The following is a 20,929-nucleotide window of genomic DNA, read 5'->3' on the forward strand; positions in this document are numbered from 1 at the left end:
CGTTTTATCAAAGAACCTTTGCAAATAAAAAATTCTAATCTCTACTAATAGAATGCCAGAAGTCTATTTTGGTGTCTTAAGGCTTCACCAAAAAAAACTGGACACAAAAGCCCTTGAAACAAAAAAAATTAAAACTGAAGTAAATTATGAAACTAAATGTTTCATGGGCATTTGTGTAAATAAAACAGAAAAAAAATTGACAAAAAAAAGGAAGAATTTCAAACGTGGGATTAGCACTTTTAGTTTTCAAACTGCATAGTTTTCGTACAGTTTTCAAACTCACTGATTACCAGCGGAAACCAACCCACCCACCCACGTCTCTCCTCTATTCCCCATTTTCTGATGAAACTTCTTCCTCACACAGACTCTGTAACCTCCCACGATTCCACGGACAACTCTTTTCTTTCTGTTTTCTCTCTCTGCCTTTCGCCGTTTGTGAAGCAGAAACCACATACAAAGCTCAAAAGCAGCAAAGGGTTAAAAACTGGCGTATTGTATCCGACGGGAAGATCCCTCTCATTCCCGCGTGCTGGCGTATTGTATCCGACGGGAACATCCCTTTGAAACCAAGGCAAGAGCATTCCCGCGTAATGCTGCCAGCATTGTAACTCTCTTCCAAATCCAGGTTTATTTTTTCTCTATAGCTTTTATCCATCTTTCTCATTTTTCCTGGTAATTTTTACTTTTTAAGATTAATTTGGTGTCTGCAATCTTGCATATTAGGTGTTTGTGAAAATTCCCCAGAGACTAATCGATAGTTTGAATGTGTAAATCGAGTGAATTAAGGTTGTTGTAATCTATTTGTGTGTTTAATCAGTAATCCAGTGAATTAAGGTTGCTGTAAAGAGAGAGACAGAGATACCGAGATTTGATTTTTGCAAAAGGGTCTGTCTAATTACATTGGGTTATGTGTTTTCCAGGTTGATCTTCCTATTAATCCTTTTATTTTTGAAAAATTAGGATAGCTGCGCGTTTTCCTTTCCCAAATTATGGTTGCTTTCTTAATAGATGTGGGGGATTTGTATCTAAAAATATCTCTTTGGTGTGACTTTATAATCTTAAGTACCTTCAAGTCATGGTATTATATAGCTGCATTTGGTTTAGGTGCTACCATCTTTCGCAGGAAACATGATAGAATGAACGATTGTATTGGACTACTAGGTGTTTGTGAAAATTCCCCAGAGAGCTAGAAACAAGGATATGATGCAAATCTGAATGTAGGCTGTTTTGGTATGTGTGTGTACGTATAGGGGTGTTGTATTGCGATGACATACTGCCTTATTTATCGATTGTTAGATGAAAGAAGGAAGTTCAATTTATCAAGGATCAAGGTTTGGACTACTAGACAGCACGCCGCCTTCGGTTTGAGGTATGGAAGTCTCCAACTAGCTCAGATACTTCCGTTTTACACCATCAATCCAGTTTTTATTTTTCACTCTTTTAATTTTCTTTGTTCCTTGCTGCCTTCTTAATTCTCATTCTCCTATTGTATACAATGCAGTTGATCTTTTGTGTTATTTGATACTTTTATTAGTGGTTCTTGACAGCTTGCATGATGCTTATTGTTGAATGGTTTCTTATTCTCATGCGATTTTTTTCCTCTCTTCGTCCAGCATTCACCAATAAGCGAAAGTTTCTATGATTATATGTTGTTTTACTCTGTCAATTATGGGGTAAAAAGGACACACCTTTAACAATTTTGTGATTGAATTTATATTGCAGTGGGACAACCATATCACACGCCTGCCTTTCTCGGACCCGTCTACTTTTGAATTTGGAATTTGGGTTCGATCGGAAGATTGCTTCTTTCTTCCGGATTAATTTCGTGAATAAATGGTAAGTTTTCCTCTCACAATTCATATGTACATTAGAGTCAATATCATTCATTCTATATTCCTTATTTAATAATAACTTGATTTATGCAACCCTCAAGTTTATTTAGCCATGTCAAATGAACTTTTTCCTGCTTTAATGTAGGGGCAGTTCGATCCGCTGACGGGTCAGCATTAGCAAAGGTTGGTTCAATTGTAATATAAAATTCTGTTTATGTGCAGTTTTTAAGTTACTTATATTCTGAACGTAAATTTTTTTCATTTAGTCTGCAATTTCTGTATTTTTCATTGGCTTAGGTATTGCATCGACTACTGTTAAACTGCTTCCATGTGGAACTGCTTCTTAGTCTAGGGAGTTTTTGTGTGACAGGAGACGTATTCACTTTTAAGATTCCCAAAGGACTTCAACATATCAAGTATGGAGGGAAATGATAGAACCAATATGTCAGAGGTTCTTACCTTTTCTGCATTATTCCTCTAATGTAGAGATGATTTATTTTTTCTTTTTCAAAAATAAAATAAAATTCATTCTTTTTGGCAATTTCTCAATGTAGGTCGGCAATGAAGAAGTTCACTTCGGACAAACAAATGTTCACAATTCTCAACAGTCAAACCAAAGGTATCGTAGGAGCAATCAACAAAGGCAAAGACGACAATCTATGAATTTCACTGCGACGACGTGCTAATTATCAAGCCCGATTGAACTCGGTAAATATAGTACAAAATCAAACGGAAGTAAACCAAGATGACATAGGACCAACATCAGCGGGTAACTATATTTTTTTTTGTCTCTATTAATTATATATATATTTGTAAATCCATATGTTGTATGAATATTTTTTGTACAAATTATTAAGACACATCCATTAAGATTGAACGATTAGTTATTTTACATTGTCATTGCCTTTCGTACTATCAATGGAAACATCCATTTAATAATTCTGTTATGTCTATAACAATTCCAACATTTGGATTGTATATATTTACCACAGTGACCAACGTTTTAACAAGTACTCCAAAAATAATAATAATAATAAGGAAAGGAATATGTCTGGAACGGTAAGTGATAAATTTTTAATGTAAACATGGAATAAAAGTTCAACTATAATAATCAAGGGAAAACATATCATATTATTAGTTCTATAACAACACTAGACCCCCAATGGTTGATTCACGACATGGGGATAAAACAAAATAGTTCTATAAGTTAGAAACCATTCCTTTGTCCTCCTCCTCTCTTCCCGTGACACTATGTGCTAAATTGTCTACTTTAAACTAATTTTATTTTACCACTATTATTGTATTTACTCTTTAATAAACTAAGTCTACGTAAACTTTATTTTTATTTTTATTTTCCAATCAAACGAAGAAAAAAAACGTAATGTATACCACTAATTCAATTACAAAAACAAAAGGAAAAATAATAATAAACTAAGTCTACCGTAAACTTTTTTTTATTTTTATTTTCCAATCAAACGAAGAAAAAAAACGTAATGTATACCACTGATTCAATTACAAAAACAAAAGGAAAAAAAATAAGTATGTAGGTACTTAAATAATATTATATACTTACTAATATTTTTCGTGCATCATTACGTTTCTTGGTTTAGAGCAACAAGATGCATATGTTACTAATGAGAGACAAAGCCAACGAGAGCAATGGCGGGATCAACAACGTATGATGCAGAATTCAATGAGTTCAAGGCAAAGGCACGATTACTTAGCACAACGACGATCCAATTATCGTGATCAACAAATTCAATGCTCAAACATAATGTTATTTGGTGGCAATACCGATCAAGTTCAACACCCTAACATAGTGCAATTCGATGAAGGCAGTAGCAATCATGTTGAACGACTCAACATAGTGCCGTTTGGAGAAGGCAGCAGCAATCAAGTTCCAAGAACAATGCGCTTAACTCATATAAGGCAAATTGCTCGATCGAATAGGGCACGCTTGCCTCAGGATGGACTTATTCAAAGTTTAACTAATAGTGGTAATCGCACAAACTACCATACTACAACTTTGAAAAAGATAAATATCAATATCATCATTATTGTAAACACCACTTATTACCTTACTTCTATTCCATTTCATTAATACAGAAAACACAACAAGGCAATCATTCCGTTCGAATACTCCAATGAATCATTCTTATCCACCCATCATCAATGAAGGTATCGGTTTTGGAATATTAATACCTACAATTTTAACTATGCTCTCTAAATCATAAAACACTTTTAATGTTTCCTTTTGAAGCAGATGATTTTAATCTCATTAATGAAAATGAGATCCAGCCTAACGAGGACGTACCACCTCGACAGCATACGATGGGAACAAGGCCAATTCATAATTGTGCTAGAAACTTCAATGAAAACATGGGAATCCCAAGATTTCACATGCCAAATCCAACCACATGTCCAGATTGTCATGCCCGTTTGTTCTCTCATGAAACATTTGAAATGTGTTGCTTACGTGGAAAGCTTGCTCTACCATTGACACCATCCCCTCCTGAAATGACTGAGCTTTTTTGCAACCAATCTGCCCAGGGAAGACATTTTAGGCAGAATATACGAGCTTACAACCACATTTTTGCCTTCACATCAATGGGAGTTCATGTTGACGAAAACCTAGCAACAGGAAGACGTGGTATTTACACATTTCGTGCTCAAGGTTCCATATACCATAAGATTGGAAGTCTCTTGCCTATTGGAGATAGTAGACCAAGATTCCTACAAATGTATATATATGACACTGCTCATGAAATAGACAATCGGATGAGAGAAAGTGAAGCACTAAACAGAGATGTGGTTGAAAAAATCCAACAAATCTTGAATCAATATAATCCATTTGTGCAAACATTTCACCACCTTGCACAACGTCAAGATTTGCAAAGTTGTAGATTGATTATCAAGGAGCAGCCCGCGAATCAACGACAATATTGTCTACCGTATGCATCTCAGGTTGCTGCAATCATAGTAGGTGGTGAAGGATCAGAAAACATTAGAGGTCGAGATATTGTTGTGCAAACTACGGATGGTCAACTTAAGAGTATCAAAGATTGTGTCGGCTACTATGACCCTTTACAATATCCATTGTTGTTACCTTAAGGAACGTACGGATGGGATGTGAATACTCGAAATAATACCAACAGAAAAGTGACATGCTGTGACTATTATTCGTATGTTTTTCAGGTAACCTAAGACCTTCATCTTTGTCAATAAATATTAATTTTTAAAACTTATATTGTGTTGAACAATGAATTTTATCATTTTAGATCCGTCAACATGATGAATCGCTTCTACTTCGTGGTGGCCGCCTATTGCAGCAATATGTAGTTGACAACTACGTAAAGATCGAATCACAAAAGCTTAGATGGATGCGTGATAATCAACACACAATTCGATCTGAATTTTATCGAGGACTACAAGACTCATTAATTGCAGGACAAAATAATGCAGGTATAAGGCTAATCATTTTATAATAAAAAAAATATATTCTTCATGTTCATGTTTTGTCACATTAAATGAGACTTATTAATGGGTTGAAACAAAACAAACATATTTAGACTTATTAACGACTTTTAACAAAACAAATACAGGAAACATTGGTCGTCGTAGGACTATATTACCATCATCTTTTGTTGGTAGTCCCCGTGACATGTATCAAAGGTATCAAGATGCAATGACTTTGGTGCAAAAATATGGAAGACCAGATATTTTCCTAACAATGACATGTAATCCAAATTGGGAAGAAATAAGTGATGAGCTACTACCTGGCCAAGCACCACAAGATCGACCAGATTTGCTTACAAGGGTTTTTCGTGCAAAATTCGAACAGTTGAAGAATGATGTTATAAAAAAAGTGTTTTAGGCAGAGTTCTTGCGTATGTATATGTCATTGAGTTTCAAAAGCGCGGTCTCCCCCATGTTCACATGCTTCTCATGTTAGAAGAAAATGATAAGCTTAATAGTCCAGATGATTATGATCAGATGGTACGTGCTGAAATACCAATTCCAAATGAAGAGCCTGAATTGTATGGTGCCGTGTTAAGGAATATGATACATGGTCCATGTGGAATACACAATTCACGATCACCCTGTATGAAACGTGGTAGTTGTAAACGAAATTATCCTAAGCCATTTGCACCAACTACAGTTCAAGGAAATGATTCTTATCCAGTCTATCGTAGAAGAGACAATCATAATCCAGTCCCATTAGATCAAAATGCACGTATAATGGTGGATAATCGGTGGGTCATTCCGTATAACTCATGGTTACTCCTCAGATATGATTGTCATATTAATGTTGAGATTTGTTGCAGCATTAAGAGTGTTAAGTATCTGTACAAATATGTTTATAAAGGTCCTGACCAAGTAGCTTTTGAAGTCCATCCTGAACCTATTCAAGATGAAATAAAGCAGTTTGTTGATGCAAGATGGGTTTGTGCACCTGAAGCTTTATGGAGAATATTCAAATTTGTAACTAATCGACTTTATCCATCGGTGGAACGATTACAAATTCATCTCCCTGAAGGACAAACTGTTCATTTTTACCCTCACCAAAGAGTATCAGATATTTTAGCAGATGACACAAACTCGATGACTATGTTGACAGAGTTTTTTACCAAGAATACCACTTGCCCGGAAGCACGACGATACTTATACCGGGAGTTCCCTGAACGGTTCAGATGGAGTCAAAGAGATAAAGTCTGGAGTGAGAGGATGAATAACCATAAAGTTATTGGCCGAATATATGCAGTTTCGCCAAATGAGGGTGAAAAATTCTACTTACGCATCCTTCTTAATCATGTTAGAGGACCAACATCATTTGACGATTTAAGAACAGTCAATGACATTGTACAACCAACATTTAAAAAGGCAGTGGAACAACGAGGTTTGCTAGAAGATGATGATAGCATCACACAATGTCTTCGTGAGGCCTCTAACATTCGAATGCCGCCAGCTTTACGAAGGTTGTTTGTTACCATCTTGGTTTACTGTGAACCGCATGGAGTAAGAAGATTGTGGGATGAATTTCATTCATTTATGGTAGAAGATTATTCTGTCTCAAGTACCATAAATAATACTTCTATCTTAAACAAGCTTTTGCAAGACTTGAATGGGCTATTAGTGCAACATAGTAAGTCTGTATCTGATTACGATCTACCACAAATAACACAAGATTGTGTTAGACACAACACACTTCCAAGGATAATACAAGATGAAGTTTCACTTGACATCTCTGAAGCAGACCTCAATGCGGTACAAAATCTAAATGAAGACCAAATGGTAGCGTATAATTCGATTGTGTCTGCTATTGAACGTCGAGACAATGCCATATTTTTTGTGGATGGTGCTGGAGGGACGGGAAAGACATACTTATATTGTGCTTTGCTAGCAACGTTAAGGAGCAAAGGTCATATTATTCTGGCAACAGCAACATCTGGAATTGCAGCAACCATATTGCCAGGCGGAAGGACAGCACACTCTAGATTTAAAATTCCCCTCAGTCCAGATGCATCTTCCACGTGTTCTATTAGTATCCAGTCAGATTTGGCAGAATTGATAAGAAAAACATCAGCTATTGTTTGGGATGAAGCACCAATGGCACACAGGTTTGCATTTGAGACACTCGATCGAACGTTCAAAGATATAATAGGTGTTGACCTGCCATTTGGAGGAAAGGTCATGATTTTTGGAGGAGATTTTCGACAAGTTCTTCCAGTTGTTCCAAAAGGTACAAGGTCTGAATTGATGCAAGCAAGTATGATTAATGCTTCATTTTGGGGACATGTGAAAATCATTCGTCTTAGGCACAACATGAGATCCATCAATGATCAAGATTTTTCAGAGTTCTTACTTCATGTCGGCAATGGGGAACAAGAAACTATGATAGACGACATGATGCAATTACCATCATCTATGGTCATTCCATGGAATGGTGAAGAATCCATTGTCCAATTTGTTAATGAAGTTTTCCCTGATTTGGAATGTCATGTATGTGATTCAAGATACTTGGTGGAAAGGGCAATTATAACTCCAAAAAATGAGGATGCTGACAAGCTTAATAAAATGATCATCGATAAATTTCCAGGGACTGAACATATCTTATACTCTTTCGATTCAGTTGAGGACGATGTGAGAAATTTGTATCAACAAGAGTTCTTGAATTCAATCTCACCTGGTGGAATGCCCCCTCATCAGTTAACTTTGAAAAAAGGTGCCCCAATAATGCTTTTGAGAAATATCGATCCGAAGATGGGGTTGTGCAATGGTACAAGACTGGCTTGCCATGGAGCTTACAATAATCTAATTGATGCCGAAATCTTATCTGGACAATTTGCTGGAACTAGAGTATTTTTACCAAGAATCTCTTTAAAGACCACAGAAAGCGCTGGACTCCCATTTGAAATGATAAGAAAACAGTTTCCAGTGAAATTGAGTTTTGCACTAACCATAAATAAATCACAAGGGCAGACAATACCAAATGTGGGTATTTATCTACCAGATCACGTATTCAGTCATGGACAATTGTACGTGGCTTTATCAAGAGGAGTATCAGCGTCTACAACAAAAGTCTTGGTAAAGAAAGGAGAATTACACGGTCATGAAGGAGTCTTCACAAAGAATGTTGTGTACAAAGATATTTTGCTTCCCTCGAATTCAACATAAGGTTATATTTTTTTCTTTTAATGTTTAATTCCCGTTTTCAAATTTTAATACAATTCAATTACAAATAATGCTAATATTTGATTCTAACCGAACGCATTAAATTTTCAACAGAACGGCGATATGAGTTCATGATATGAAGAACCGTCAAGTGTATCAAGGCCATTTGAAGTTCTTGGATTGTTTTTATACTTTTTACTTAGCTTTTAGTTGCAACTAAATTATAAGGATCTTCTATGTTATTTATTACTTTTTTTTTTTTTACAAATTCTAGATAAATACTTTAAATTACTACCTGTATTATTAGAGATGATAATCGTCTTTATTTTATGTTTCTATACATTGAACCAATCCTCGCATATAAATACATCTAAAATGTGTAAGTCGCGCGTAGCGCGCCGTGATGAAAAAAGTGTCTTTCGCACGCGCGTGAGGACACTGTAATAGGCACTGCTGTGTGTGAGAGAGTATCCACGTCAACAACTTCAAATTTATTGCTTCCTGTTATGTGCAGCCATATCATACTTTCTATACCATATACATTAACAATTACAATGGAAAAAAACTAACACAATACACATTTAGGGGCGCGTAGCGCCCGTGATGCAAAAATGCCTCTCGCACGCACGTTAGTGCGTGCAGAGAGGCTAGTAATAAGAACGTATGAAAAATATTCAAATGGGCTAGAAAATAAAGAAAAAACCTTTTTTGTGCGAGAGTCTTCTACGAGTATGGATTTCAACTCTCAATGAACACCAATTTGTGGATGCAAATTTCTTCCTCCTCGATCTTGGACGATTTTGCACCTACAAAACAATTAACACCTTAGGTTAAGGCCAAGAGCCTCACGCGCCCACGATGAATGGGGGGGGCTTTGGCCGAAGAACCTCCGATGCCAAAGTTAGAATTTAGAGAGAATGAGTGTTTAGAGAATTTTGGGATTTTTGCCAAAGTGTTGGAATTAGCTTTTTGGTGAGAATGGGAGTATATTTATAGGGATAGGAGGTGGCTAGGGTTTTGAGGTTTAATTTAGGTTTAATTAGCCTATTTATTTGGCTATTAAACATAAGATGAATGTTTTGGTGGTTTTTGAATTTATTGGGTAATAAAAAGGAATAAATGGTGAAAAAGGTAGAAAAAAGTGATGGATTAGGTTTTGAAATGGGGATAGCCGGCCATGTGGTGTTTTAGGGTTGAATGGGATGTATTTTGTAGTTATTTGGATATAATGGATGGTTTAATTGACAATTAATTGGTTAATTAGGCAATAAACCCATTAATTAGCCAATTAACATAATTTAAAAGGAATGTGTTTGGGAATTACCTTGTAGAAAGGATTTGATGAGATGGACTTTGAATTGTTACCTATTTTGGGCACTTCTGTCTTGGTTGAAAGAGGGTTGCCCGCTGCTTGCGCGTAGGAACCTCGTTGTACTGCAAGGGTATTTTTGTCATTTTTGTCCAAAAATCCACGTGTCGCCCTGTGAATATTTTTGGCTCCACAGGAACCATGTTCGTCATGGTAAGACATTGAAATTTGACTTTGAGTAGTGACAATTAGTCGTGATGTTGTGACAATCAGTAGTGATGTTGTCCGTAGTTAAATTGTAAATCATGAACTCATTTTGTTTGAGTTATTCGTCTTGAAGATGACGCTTCAATTGTGGGGACCAAAGTCTTCTTTGAAAGGTTTAAGCAATGTAGGGTTAGGCTTACCATGGAAACTGTGTACGTTCTACAGACAAACCCCTAACAATTGAAGATAGACATAAAAAGGACTTGTGAGGCTTGGAAGCTTAGAAGTGAAGATAGATAAAGAGAAAATATCTTCACTGGTTCATACTTCTTAAGTATCATGAAGAGTAACTGATAGCATTAAAGAGCAACCACAATGTGAGTGAATCGTGGGGGAGTGACATAGTTATCTTTGGATTATATGTCAACTTAAGTAGAATGAAAAAGTAATTTGCTTGTAGAAAGAGATAAAGAATATCTCTTGCAATGGTATTTTAAGGTATTGAAAGGTTAAAGACGTGTCAATGTATACCTTAAATGTGGGGGGGAGTTTACCCAAGCATAGGAAAATTACTTAGAAAAGTCCCGACATATATATACTTTTGAGGACTTAAAATTGAGAAACAACTACTCTCATATAAAATATAATTTCATGAGATGGATTGTGCACACCATTAAAAATAGTCAACCTAGTAGTGGATCCAATTATTAAAGGTTAGACTGGAGAGTAAGTTGGTCATCGACGGGAATGAGGCTAAAACCAACATAACAAATGAATCAGTTGAGCGAAAACCTAACTTAGTTGATTGGAGATCCCATGGTCTAAGTTCAATAGGCAAACTGGTTGGGCATGATTCAAAGAAGTTAACACACTATATACCTCATTCCTATGATGGAAGAAGTGTGTTGTCTACAGAAATTTTAGGTTGTATATTTATACTTAATGACATTGATATCTTATAAATAAGAGGAATAGAGCAGACTATTCTTAATCAGTGGTCACTTATGTGAGAGTAGAAGTGGGTCGCTTCTATGAGTATGAGATGGCTAAATTCTCTAAAGCTCTCATGAATCTGGGAATTATTCAGGACCAAAATGAACACAACCGTATGAACCGTAATATATTAGGATTAGTGATGTGTGTTGCTTATTATCTCGGTTTACTGCTGCGGTGAACAGTTCAAGATTCTATATTCACTGCATCACCAAGTAAATCCGATAAGTATTCACTAGGGTAGATTCAAGTCCAAAAGACACCTTTCCCGATGCATCTCTTGTCCGCCTGTACTCTCAAATTCTTCCTAATTTTTCATTCATGTGGGGGATTGTTGGAAATTATATATTATAATATGAAATATTGTAATATATAATTTTAATAATTAAATGAAAAAAAGTGTTAATCAATTTCTTAGAAAGGTTATGTTGTTTAGGTGATATTCCCTTGATAAGTGATGTATACTTATAGATGAAAAGTTACATCTCTTTAATAAGTTGAAGTTGGATTCTATATTGTTGGAAATGTGCCCTAAAACCAATCATATGATGATACTTTACGGACATTTCACATGTTAAACTAATCTAGTTTAATATCAAGGGCATAGATTATTGTTTTAAGCCGTCTCATATAAATGTTATATGCTTAAACGATGAGTCCAAGGAATATGTAATTAGGAGAATGTAATTTAAAGAAGTTAGATTCATGAGACCATTCTCTTTCGTATACATATCCTAAACGTTCATGATCATAGGATTGCCAATTGGGCATTGACAATCCGTTAAGATCAGCATGTGCTATGTCTTCTCTTAGTGAGAGTGACTAGTCTCGAGTCATTGGTGTGACTGACACCAAGACAAGTACGTAGGTGCTCAATAAGGAATGAGTTCACTGAACACGATCAACGAAGAGTTCTCATACTCATGTCACATGAGATCTCATGGTTGGGATAATGCAAAGTAGTCCTTTGACCTGAGGCATCATAGTTGTCTTGTGGTTAGGTCCTTGATCTTTGATTATGTCAAAGTCACTCCATTCGCGGGTGTCCACGGCATAGTTGGGGTTAAGCCACTTAGCGATGGAGGCAAGTGAATGTGCAACAAGGGATCTCTAACCTTCAAACTGTTTAAGGGAGAATACTCTATGATATGATTAAGAATCTCTGGCCAGAGTATGAATGAGATTTAGGAAGTCGTTCCAAATCACATTCAAGATAATCATATAAGTAAATGAATCACATTGGATAGTAGACATGAATAAACTATCAAACCAAACAATGTGGTCAAGAGTATTGTATTAGAGAAAGACCGTATTTCATTGTAATCCTAAACTGAATAGGTTCTCCACCTCTTCTGATTAGCTTGGGTAACCATGATATGCTGCTAGGTGTCACTCGTGGTTTGTGGAAGCCCTAAACGTGTATAAACACTAAAGGGAGAATTGAAAGTAAGTTTCAATTCACAATCGATTTGAAAGAGTTTTAATCGCCCACTGCCTCGCTAAAAAGAACCTAATGGATCGTACACCGTGTAAGGTAGAGATTGAAGAAACAACGGATATGAGTAAGAATAATTAAATGGTTTAATTATTTATGGCAAGGATTAATTAATATGTTAATTAATCAAAAGAATAAGTTCGTTAAAGACCTCGGGATAGTATTGGACCTTAAGGCCCAATGGGCTTTGAACGTCAAGTCCATTGACTTAAGTTGTATGACAACTTAATGAATAATGATTCACAAAGGCCAAAATAGCCCAATAATACCCTAAGGCCGGCCATTTAGAGGAAGGGTAGTGAACTTGCTTTAATTACAAGTTTGCCACTCCAATGAATAAAGGTATAAATATGACTTTATAGCCAAAATTCATTTAGGGTTTTTTGAGGAAATTGGAGAGAACACAAAGCTCTCCTTTCTCTCTAAAGAGGCCGGCCACCCTTGGAGGGATTAGCTAGTAATCTTTCTCCTCCAAGTTCACTCATCTCTTCTTCACATCTTACCTTGGTGTGGAGACTTAGAGGTTCTCAATTTTGGGAACTTGGAGAAACCTATTCTTCCATCCAAATCCATGGATCTAAGAAGCAAGGAATAAAGGCCCTATCTCTTGGGTGATTATCATTTGCTTTTGCAAAGAGGAATCTACAAAGGTATAAATTTCTCAACTCACTTTCTTTTGAGTTGAGTCTTGGTTCACCTAACTACTAGGCTTTGAATTTCATGGGTAATGTTTTGTTTTGAGTGCATGCAAGCATGATTCCGCCTTTAATTTGTTAATTGCATGTTATAGATGTTGCTCAAATGAACATGTTTTTCACAAAATTTCGTTCATATATAAACCCATGAAACCATTGGTATTAAAGATTGAAAATTAGAGTTAATTTTTACTCTTGAGAAATAGGGTTTCCCTACTTTGTTTCTCAAATGATCCATGTGTCAAATTCTGAGTCGTGTCTTGAGAGTACGAAATATATAAAGTTCACCAGAGTCCGAAGATTGAAGTGCTTTGACTTCGGATTATAGATTGTTGAATTCTGGGAGATGGACGCCTATCGAACTACAAGCACAAGAGTAGGGGCGAAATTCTATCTTTAGGACATTGCATTTATGCAAACCTCAATCTCTAAGTTTGTCAGTTTTCTAACTCTATCTCTAGTTGTTTATATTAATCTTGTATACTAGATGTTGTTAATTTCCTTTATTATTATTATTATTGGAATTATATTGTTATTTTCATATTTTCTAATATTGCTCCAACATTAGCTTTATTTTGTAATCAAGGTGGTACACAAATCGGGGGATGCACGTCTCTTCACCTATGCCGGAACCCTTGGGCACTCACTTTGTTATGAACCCAAAATAGGTCTCAATTGTGATTGTCTTAATTGGTGATTTAGAGAGTTAATTGAAGGTTTTATCACTTAGTTTTCATTAGTAAGGAGTGTTAAATATGCTAGCTAGCATTTTAAGGGGTGGAGTCTGTATAAAAGGAGCCCAATTCCCAGAAAACAAATCAGATCAAAGTTTTACAAAAGAAATCTGAGCATTACTCATGTCAATCATACATAAACATTCATGAGCATCACTCATCCAATCATACATAAACATTCATGAGCATCACTCATGTCAACATCCATGAGCATCACTCATGTCAATCAACATAAACATTCATGAGCATCACTCATGTCAATTAGCTTCAAAAGCTTAACTTACAAAAGCATCAACTTCGAAAACTTCATTTACAGAGTTCCAGCTTTAAAGTTTCACTTGCAAAGCTTCACCTACAAAGCTTTAGTGCAAGGTAGAAAAATATTGCCTCCGAAGACTTGGGGGACTACATTATGTACCATATATTGGGCCTCAACTGGGCCTCATGAAAAATACTTGAGGGACTTAGCCCATTATTTATGTATTAAGGAGCGAGCCCTTATTCTATAAAAGGGACTCCCTCACTTTCATTAGAAAGCACTCATTATTCATGTACTGAAGAGCAAACCCTTATTTTATAAAAGGGACTCCCTCACCTTCATTAGAGAGAAACGCTGCCAGCTGAGCAACCGCCTCGCCGCTAGCATCACTCCTAGCCCATCACTTATGTATTGAGGAGCAAGCCCTTATTCTATAAAAGGGACTTCCTCACCTTCATTAGAGAGCAACGCCGCCAGCTGAGCAACCGCCTCGCCGCGAGCATAACTCCTAGTTCATCACTTATGTATTGAGGAGCGAACCCTTATTTTATAAAAAGGGACTCCCTCACCTTCATTAGAGAGCAACGCCACCAGCTGAGCAACCGCCTCGCCGCGAGCATCACTCCTAACCCATCACTTATGTATTGAGGAGCGAACCCTTATTTTATAAAAAGGGACTCCCTCACCTTCATTAGAGAGCAACACCACCAGCTGAGCAACCGCCTCGCCGCGAGCATCACTCCTAACCCATCATTTATGTACTGACGAGCAAGCCCTTATTTTATAAAAGAGACTTCCTCACCATCATTAGAAGAGCATCGCCGCCAGCTAAGCAACCGCCTCGCCGCGAGCATCAACTCTAGCCCATCATTCATGTATTGAGGAGCGAGCCTGTTGAGTAGATTTTATATTATATATTTTACCCTAAGCTTAGTATATTTTGGTTAATATATTGGAAGAATTTTGATACTTTGAATTGTATTTTCAATATAGGACTTTCGACTTCCTCTGGAGCAAAATAGGATCAAATGGACGAATTTTGGAGTGATTCTAGTTGGAGGACGTTCATGAGTCACTTAGCTTAATCGTATCAAAATTTGGGATTTTTCCATCAAGCGGTTATTTTCTGGCGATAAAAGAAAGAAGCAGTGCGCAGTGCTGGAAAATGACGTTTTTGGGCTTAAATTGCGTTTTTGGAGCCCAAAATGACCTCGGATGGGTTCGTGGCCTTCTGAAGAAGTGTTCAGAATATTCCAAACATTAAATCCAGCTATATTGGGCCAGTTTTGGAGCAGATTATGGGTCCAAAACGTGGCTGTTCAGATTTTAGACGAATTTTACCATTTAAATTAGGGTTATGTTTCCTATTTTATTGGAATTAATTTTAGTTTCCTAGGGTTTGTGTGGGGGCTTAGCAGATATATTGCTTGGTCGTCTACCATATTTGAGGACGCTCTATTTTATGCAATTTTTGGAGACAGAGAGAAGGGCTAGGGTTTTGGAGATTTTCTACTTGAAGGTGTTTTCAATCCTTTTCTTAATAATATTTTCTATGATTTCAATTATGAATATGCGGAACTAATTTCTTTTGCTAGGGCGAAGCCTTGAGCCTCAGCATGAATATGTGATTTTTAGTTAATTGCTTATGATTGATTGCATGCATACTTTGAATTGTTAATCTCCAGGATAAAAACTATCTAATTGTCTTAATGCCTGATCACCATTAGGATCTTTAGAAAAGTAATTTGATGCAATTTTGGTCGGAAGGTTCCCTGAAATTGACGCTGGCTTCTTATGATTAATAATTGTAATTTCACTTAGGATGAATATCACGTCTTAAGGATTGCATGGTTTTTCAAAGGATTTTCATAAAGCATAATGAGTCTTTCATGTTCAGATTTGATCCGAACGTCCGGACGGGTTGCATGTTAGATATACGTTCTATGTTGGAGGTTCCAAGTACAATATGAATTAGGAAAATCTAACCTTCAAAGTGACATGTATAGATCATAAGTAATGGGTAAAAATTCATAGGATTGCTAGGTGATGGTGGAACCCAGTGCTTTCTTAATTTGATTCTCCCAAAACTGTTTTTTTTTTCTCTAGCTCTAATATTGAAGATTGTTTATTTTAATTCTTTAATTTCATTTTTATTTTAATTAGGTTATAAAATCAATCACCTGAACTTCTACTTTACAATAATTAAATGGAATCTGATTAATTTCGAATTATTTAATAATCCCTGTGGAGACGACCTTGCGAGATCCGTTTATACTACAATAATCTTGTGATTCTTGCAAGTAAAATAGGAGATTTAAGCCCGTTCACATGAGTAGTGAAAATCCTATCAAGAAAATGGCGCCGTTGCCGGGGATTATTTAAAATAATCCCTACGAATCATATTTTCAATTAGTTATTGCTGTTTATACATATAAAAAAAATTTTAATTTTCGTTTTTATTTTATTTTTACAGTTTACAACAGTACAACAGTGCAGATTTCATAAATCTGTGCATGGTCAGCACCCGTTCAACAGTGCAGAAATTGATTCCATTTGATCCAGAACTTGAGCTGAATTTAAGGAGGAAACGCAGGGAGCGAACTTTGCAGAGGGTTCCTCCTCAGTAGGTAACTTGTCTACAATCTTTAAATTCTGAAGACCTGCACAGCAAAGAAAAAATGGCATTTGTAATTCCAGAAGCTGGTCTGCCCCTCGGAGATTCATTGACAGCCCATACCACAAATATACCAAGTTGCATTACTAATCCGGCAGTGGAGGAAAGGTCTGCATTTGAAATAAAATAGCACATGTTGAATATTCTACCTATGTTTCATGGGTTATCATCTGATGATCCTAACATGCACATTGCAGAATTTTTAATGGGGTGCAAAAATATTTTGGTGAGGGGATTTTCAGCCGAATCTATTAAGCTTCGTTTATTTCCATACACTCTAAAAGATCAAGCAAGGAGATGGCTTCTCACACTCCCATCTGGAAGCATTACAACTTGGGCCCAACTCAGTGAAAATTTTTTAAACAAGTATTATCCAGCTTCGAAGACTCTTGACATGAGAACTCAGATTTTATCATTTGCCCAAAAGCCAAATGAAGAGTTTCATGAGGCGTGGGAGCAGTTCAAAGAGTTGATTAGAAAATGTCCACATTCGGGTATTAACACTACTGATCAATTGCATATATTTTTCAGATGGTTAAATGTGACTACAAAAACTCTTGTCAACGCTTCATGCGGAGGTTCGTACAAAGATAAAAATGCACAAAAGGCTTGTTTATTATTTGAAAAAAATGGCAGCAGATACACAACAATGGGCAGCTGAGCAGCCACAATCTAGATCCGTTTTTGAGATGTCAAATGGTTCACCATACGTGTCGGCACAAATTGAAAAAATGGAGAAAAAGCTTGAAAGATTTGATGCAAAATTTGACATGTTATTACAAAGAATTTCAGATTCACAGGTTGCTGTACAGCAGCCTTTACAAGCTGCCTGCAGCATTTGCAGCTTGACAAATCATGATTTTTTGAACTGTCCACATAAAGATGCTTATTCGAAGTTTATAGCGGAGCAGGTTAATTCATTTAATAATTTTCAACGTCCCAGATATGACCCGTATTCAAATTTCTACAACCCAGGTTGGAGAGATCATCCTAATTTAAAGTGGGACAAAGATCTGCACTCAAGGCCTCAATTTCAACAGCAGGTACATCAACCTGCTGCACCTAAGGCAGCTTGGGAGGTTGCAATTGAAAAATTAGCAAATACTACCACTCACGAAATCCAAAATCTGCATGCATCAATGAAAAATATGGAAAAACAAATTGGGCAGATTGCTGTGCAGGTTTCAGAAAGAGCTCCGGGTACATTTCCTAGTCAAACAGTACCTAATCTAAGAGGACAAGAAGAATGCAATGCTATACGAACTCTACGGTCTGGCAAAAGTTACAACAGACATGAAAATTCTGTTGGAAATTCGCAGGTAGCAGAACAGCCCCAAACTAAATCTGCAATTTTTGCAGATTCTTAAAATTCTGCAAATTCTGGTCAGTCCCAAGACAAATCCGAAAATACTGCAAAAGCTACCACAAAAACTGCAGAACGTGTTTATGAGCCTCCTATTCCTTATCCAGAAAGGTTGAAGCCTAAAGTTAAAGATCAACAGTTGACAGATTTCATGAAAACGTTGGCTAAAGTTCAAATTAATCTTCCATTAATTGATGCAATCAAGAACATTCCATCTTATGCCAAGTTTTTTAAGGACGTTTGTACAAAGAAAAAGAAGCTTGTGGATTCCGAAAAAGTGATTCTAACAGAACAGTGCAGTGCGGTCTTATTGCATAAATTACCTCCAAAGAAAAAAGATCCAGGGAGTTTTACTATCTCTTACACCATTGGAAATTGTGACTTTAGTAGTGCTTTAATTGATTTAGGTGCTAGTGTAAACTTAATGCCTTATTTTGTTTTCAAACGTTTAGGTGAAGGTGAGCTGAAGCCAACCTCCAGTATTATTCAATTGGCTGACCGTTCAATTACCTACCCTAGAGGAGTCATTGAAGATGTTATTGTGAAGGTTGACAATTTATATTTACCGGCTGATTTTATGGTGTTGGACATGGATAAGGATTTGACAACGCCTATTATTTTGGGACGCCCATTTCTGGCAACAGCCCGGACTCTTATTGACGTTGAAGCCGGAACATTAACATTCCGGGTTGAAGATCAAATTGTTGTTTTCAAGTTGTTTAAAGCAAGCGTACATTCAGGTGACAAGCAAGAATGCATGCGTGTTGATGCATTGGATGGTTTACCAAGTGCCAAGTTTATGAACAGATCATCAACTGATCATTCGTCCATAAAGCCCCCGAATTTAACTCGTGATTGTACAAGTCCTAAACCACAGCAGCAAAGGGTGCTACATGATGACCAACCAATTAACACTATGAAAAAACATGAAAATTTGCCAAGCAGCCCAAATTTTAAGAAAATACATCCTGGTAAAAAAGTATGGTTATTAAGTTCAGATTTCAAGTCATTTCCAGGGAAACAAGAGTCTCGATGGAAAGGCCCTTTTCTAGTTACTAAAGTTTTTCAGAATGGTAATGTGGACATTAAGGCTAAGGGCACAAATTTCTCATTGAAGGTTACCAAACATCAACTAAAACCATGCATAGAGAAACATGGTGTAGGTGAGTCATCAACTCTGAATGAACCAGTGATCTAGCCATCGGAGTTCTGCAACGTCTAGCTACAGACTTAAAATAAAGCGCTTGTTGGGAGGCAACCCAATTTTTCTAAATTCTTTCCTTATTTTATTTTTCATTTGATTTTTTTTTTCTAGATGCATTTCCATACCTAAGTTTTATTAAAAAAATAAAAAATAAAAATAAACGTGAAAAATCCAAATTTTTTTTTTCTTTATTCACGCAGTTGATTTTAGCTCCGTTTTTAATATACGCATCTTGGTTAATTGCAGGTTGCGAACGTGGAAAATAAAGCGCGTCCTAAGCTGGAATCCTGCACCCAGCAGCAAGTCTACCGTTACATCAACCACATCTACACTATGCTGGAAATTTAAGCAGTCAACACAAACAGTCATTCACAGATGCAAGTTTGGGGGAGATTGTTGCAGATCCAGCACAGAGACATAATTTTGAGCAGTTAATTTTCTGCAGCTCAGTTTTGCGATGCATGGAGGAGAAGCACAGTTAAATGACAGATCCATACACCACAGAACTGAGTACAGTAATTATTACCAGATCTACAACAATTCAAGTTGGGGGCGTGGGGCGCGTGCGCAAGTCCACGGGCCAAGAGTGGCCCAAAACTGGGCGAGTCCACGCGGTTGGGGGGGGGGGGAATTTGGCCCAACTTTAGCATTCCCCCTTTAGCCCAATATTTTAGCTTGGGTTGGAGGGTGTTTGGGGGGAATTTTGGGCTAAAAATTTGACTTTTAGCCTAGGGTTGGAGTTGGTCTGAAGTATTTAAAAATTAGATTCCGTAGTAAAAAATTAGGAAATAAATCTTTGAGGTAAAATTTGTTATGCATTAAATTGAAATTGAATTTTTTGTTAAGCCTCCCTCAATATGCATTAAATTGAAATTGAATTTTTTTGTTAAGTCTCCCTCAATAAGCATTAAATTGAAATTGAATTTTTTGTTAAGTCTCCCTCAATAAGCATTAAATTGAAATTGAATTTTTTGTTAAGCCTCCCTCAATATGCATTAAATTGAAATTGAACTTTTTGCCTCCCTCAAATTGAAATTGAATTTTTTGTTAAGTCTCCCTCAATATGCATTAAATTGAAATTGAATTTTTTGTTAAGTCTCCCTCAATATGCAAGAGACTAAATTAGTCATTTAACCTCTGTTAACCCATTTAAGATAATGAGGTCACAGCTGCAGCCTGACCTCTCGTCACGAAGCTTCATTGGAGTGCCGTGCATGTAGCGGTGGGATTGTAGTGGAATTAATCGGAAGAATAATGATATAGGCAGACTAAATTTGTAAACCAAATTTGCAAACTAAATGTTATGTCACAAATAAGAAATCAGCACATTAATCAACACTTAATAATTCAATCATCAACTTCTATGTTATTTAGTTTACAAAATTTTATCTACAAATTCAATCTCCATAGTATTATCCTAACCGAAATGAGGTCGTCGTTGAGCTAAGATGAGCAGAAGAGGCGGGCGGTTATTCGACTCGTTTGTTGCATT

At 36.5% G+C, this 20,929-nt stretch overlaps 3 protein-coding genes, 2 long non-coding RNA genes and 1 other non-coding gene across 6 annotated transcripts; 5 read left to right on the forward strand and 1 right to left on the reverse strand.

Annotated features, from left to right (window-relative positions):
* Nucleotides 1-266: 266 nt before the first annotated feature.
* Nucleotides 267-2,771, forward strand: LOC103423234 (uncharacterized). Its single transcript, XR_011575006.1, has 6 exons — nucleotides 267-625; nucleotides 1,297-1,369; nucleotides 1,723-1,836; nucleotides 1,978-2,015; nucleotides 2,203-2,283; nucleotides 2,387-2,771. It is a non-coding gene; the product is annotated as an uncharacterized lncRNA (long non-coding RNA).
* A 677-nt stretch (nucleotides 2,772-3,448) lies between these two features.
* On the forward strand, nucleotides 3,449-5,021 carry LOC114822938 (uncharacterized). The gene is made up of 3 exons (XM_029098126.2): nucleotides 3,449-3,829; nucleotides 3,939-4,010; nucleotides 4,096-5,021. Exons 1-3 carry the CDS (start codon nucleotides 3,511-3,513, stop codon nucleotides 4,941-4,943), a joined length of 1,239 nt encoding a protein of 412 aa, XP_028953959.1. The 5' UTR covers nucleotides 3,449-3,510; the 3' UTR covers nucleotides 4,944-5,021.
* Nucleotides 5,022-5,825: 804 nt separating this feature from the next.
* Nucleotides 5,826-8,214, forward strand: LOC108171309 (uncharacterized). The gene is made up of 2 exons (XM_070811503.1): nucleotides 5,826-8,109; nucleotides 8,189-8,214. The coding sequence occupies exons 1-2, from the start codon at nucleotides 5,826-5,828 to the stop codon at nucleotides 8,212-8,214; spliced, it is 2,310 nt and encodes a 769-aa protein (XP_070667604.1).
* Nucleotides 8,215-8,299: 85 nt separating this feature from the next.
* Nucleotides 8,300-8,834, forward strand: LOC139190276 (uncharacterized). The gene is made up of 2 exons (XR_011574377.1): nucleotides 8,300-8,508; nucleotides 8,619-8,834. It is a non-coding gene; the product is annotated as an uncharacterized lncRNA (long non-coding RNA).
* Nucleotides 8,835-17,261: 8,427 nt separating this feature from the next.
* On the reverse strand, nucleotides 17,262-17,366 carry LOC114822941 (small nucleolar RNA R71). Its single transcript, XR_003771090.1, has one exon. It is a non-coding gene; the product is annotated as a small nucleolar RNA R71 (small nucleolar RNA).
* Nucleotides 17,367-17,499: 133 nt separating this feature from the next.
* LOC114822939 (uncharacterized) lies at nucleotides 17,500-19,785 on the forward strand. Its single transcript, XM_029098127.2, has 3 exons — nucleotides 17,500-18,189; nucleotides 18,259-19,350; nucleotides 19,684-19,785. Exons 1-3 carry the CDS (start codon nucleotides 17,500-17,502, stop codon nucleotides 19,783-19,785), a joined length of 1,884 nt encoding a protein of 627 aa, XP_028953960.2.
* Nucleotides 19,786-20,929: the final 1,144 nt, after the last annotated feature.

This window comes from Malus domestica, chromosome 13 (genome assembly GCF_042453785.1).
Source record: "Malus domestica chromosome 13, GDT2T_hap1".
Classification (NCBI taxonomy): domain Eukaryota; kingdom Viridiplantae; phylum Streptophyta; class Magnoliopsida; order Rosales; family Rosaceae; genus Malus; species Malus domestica.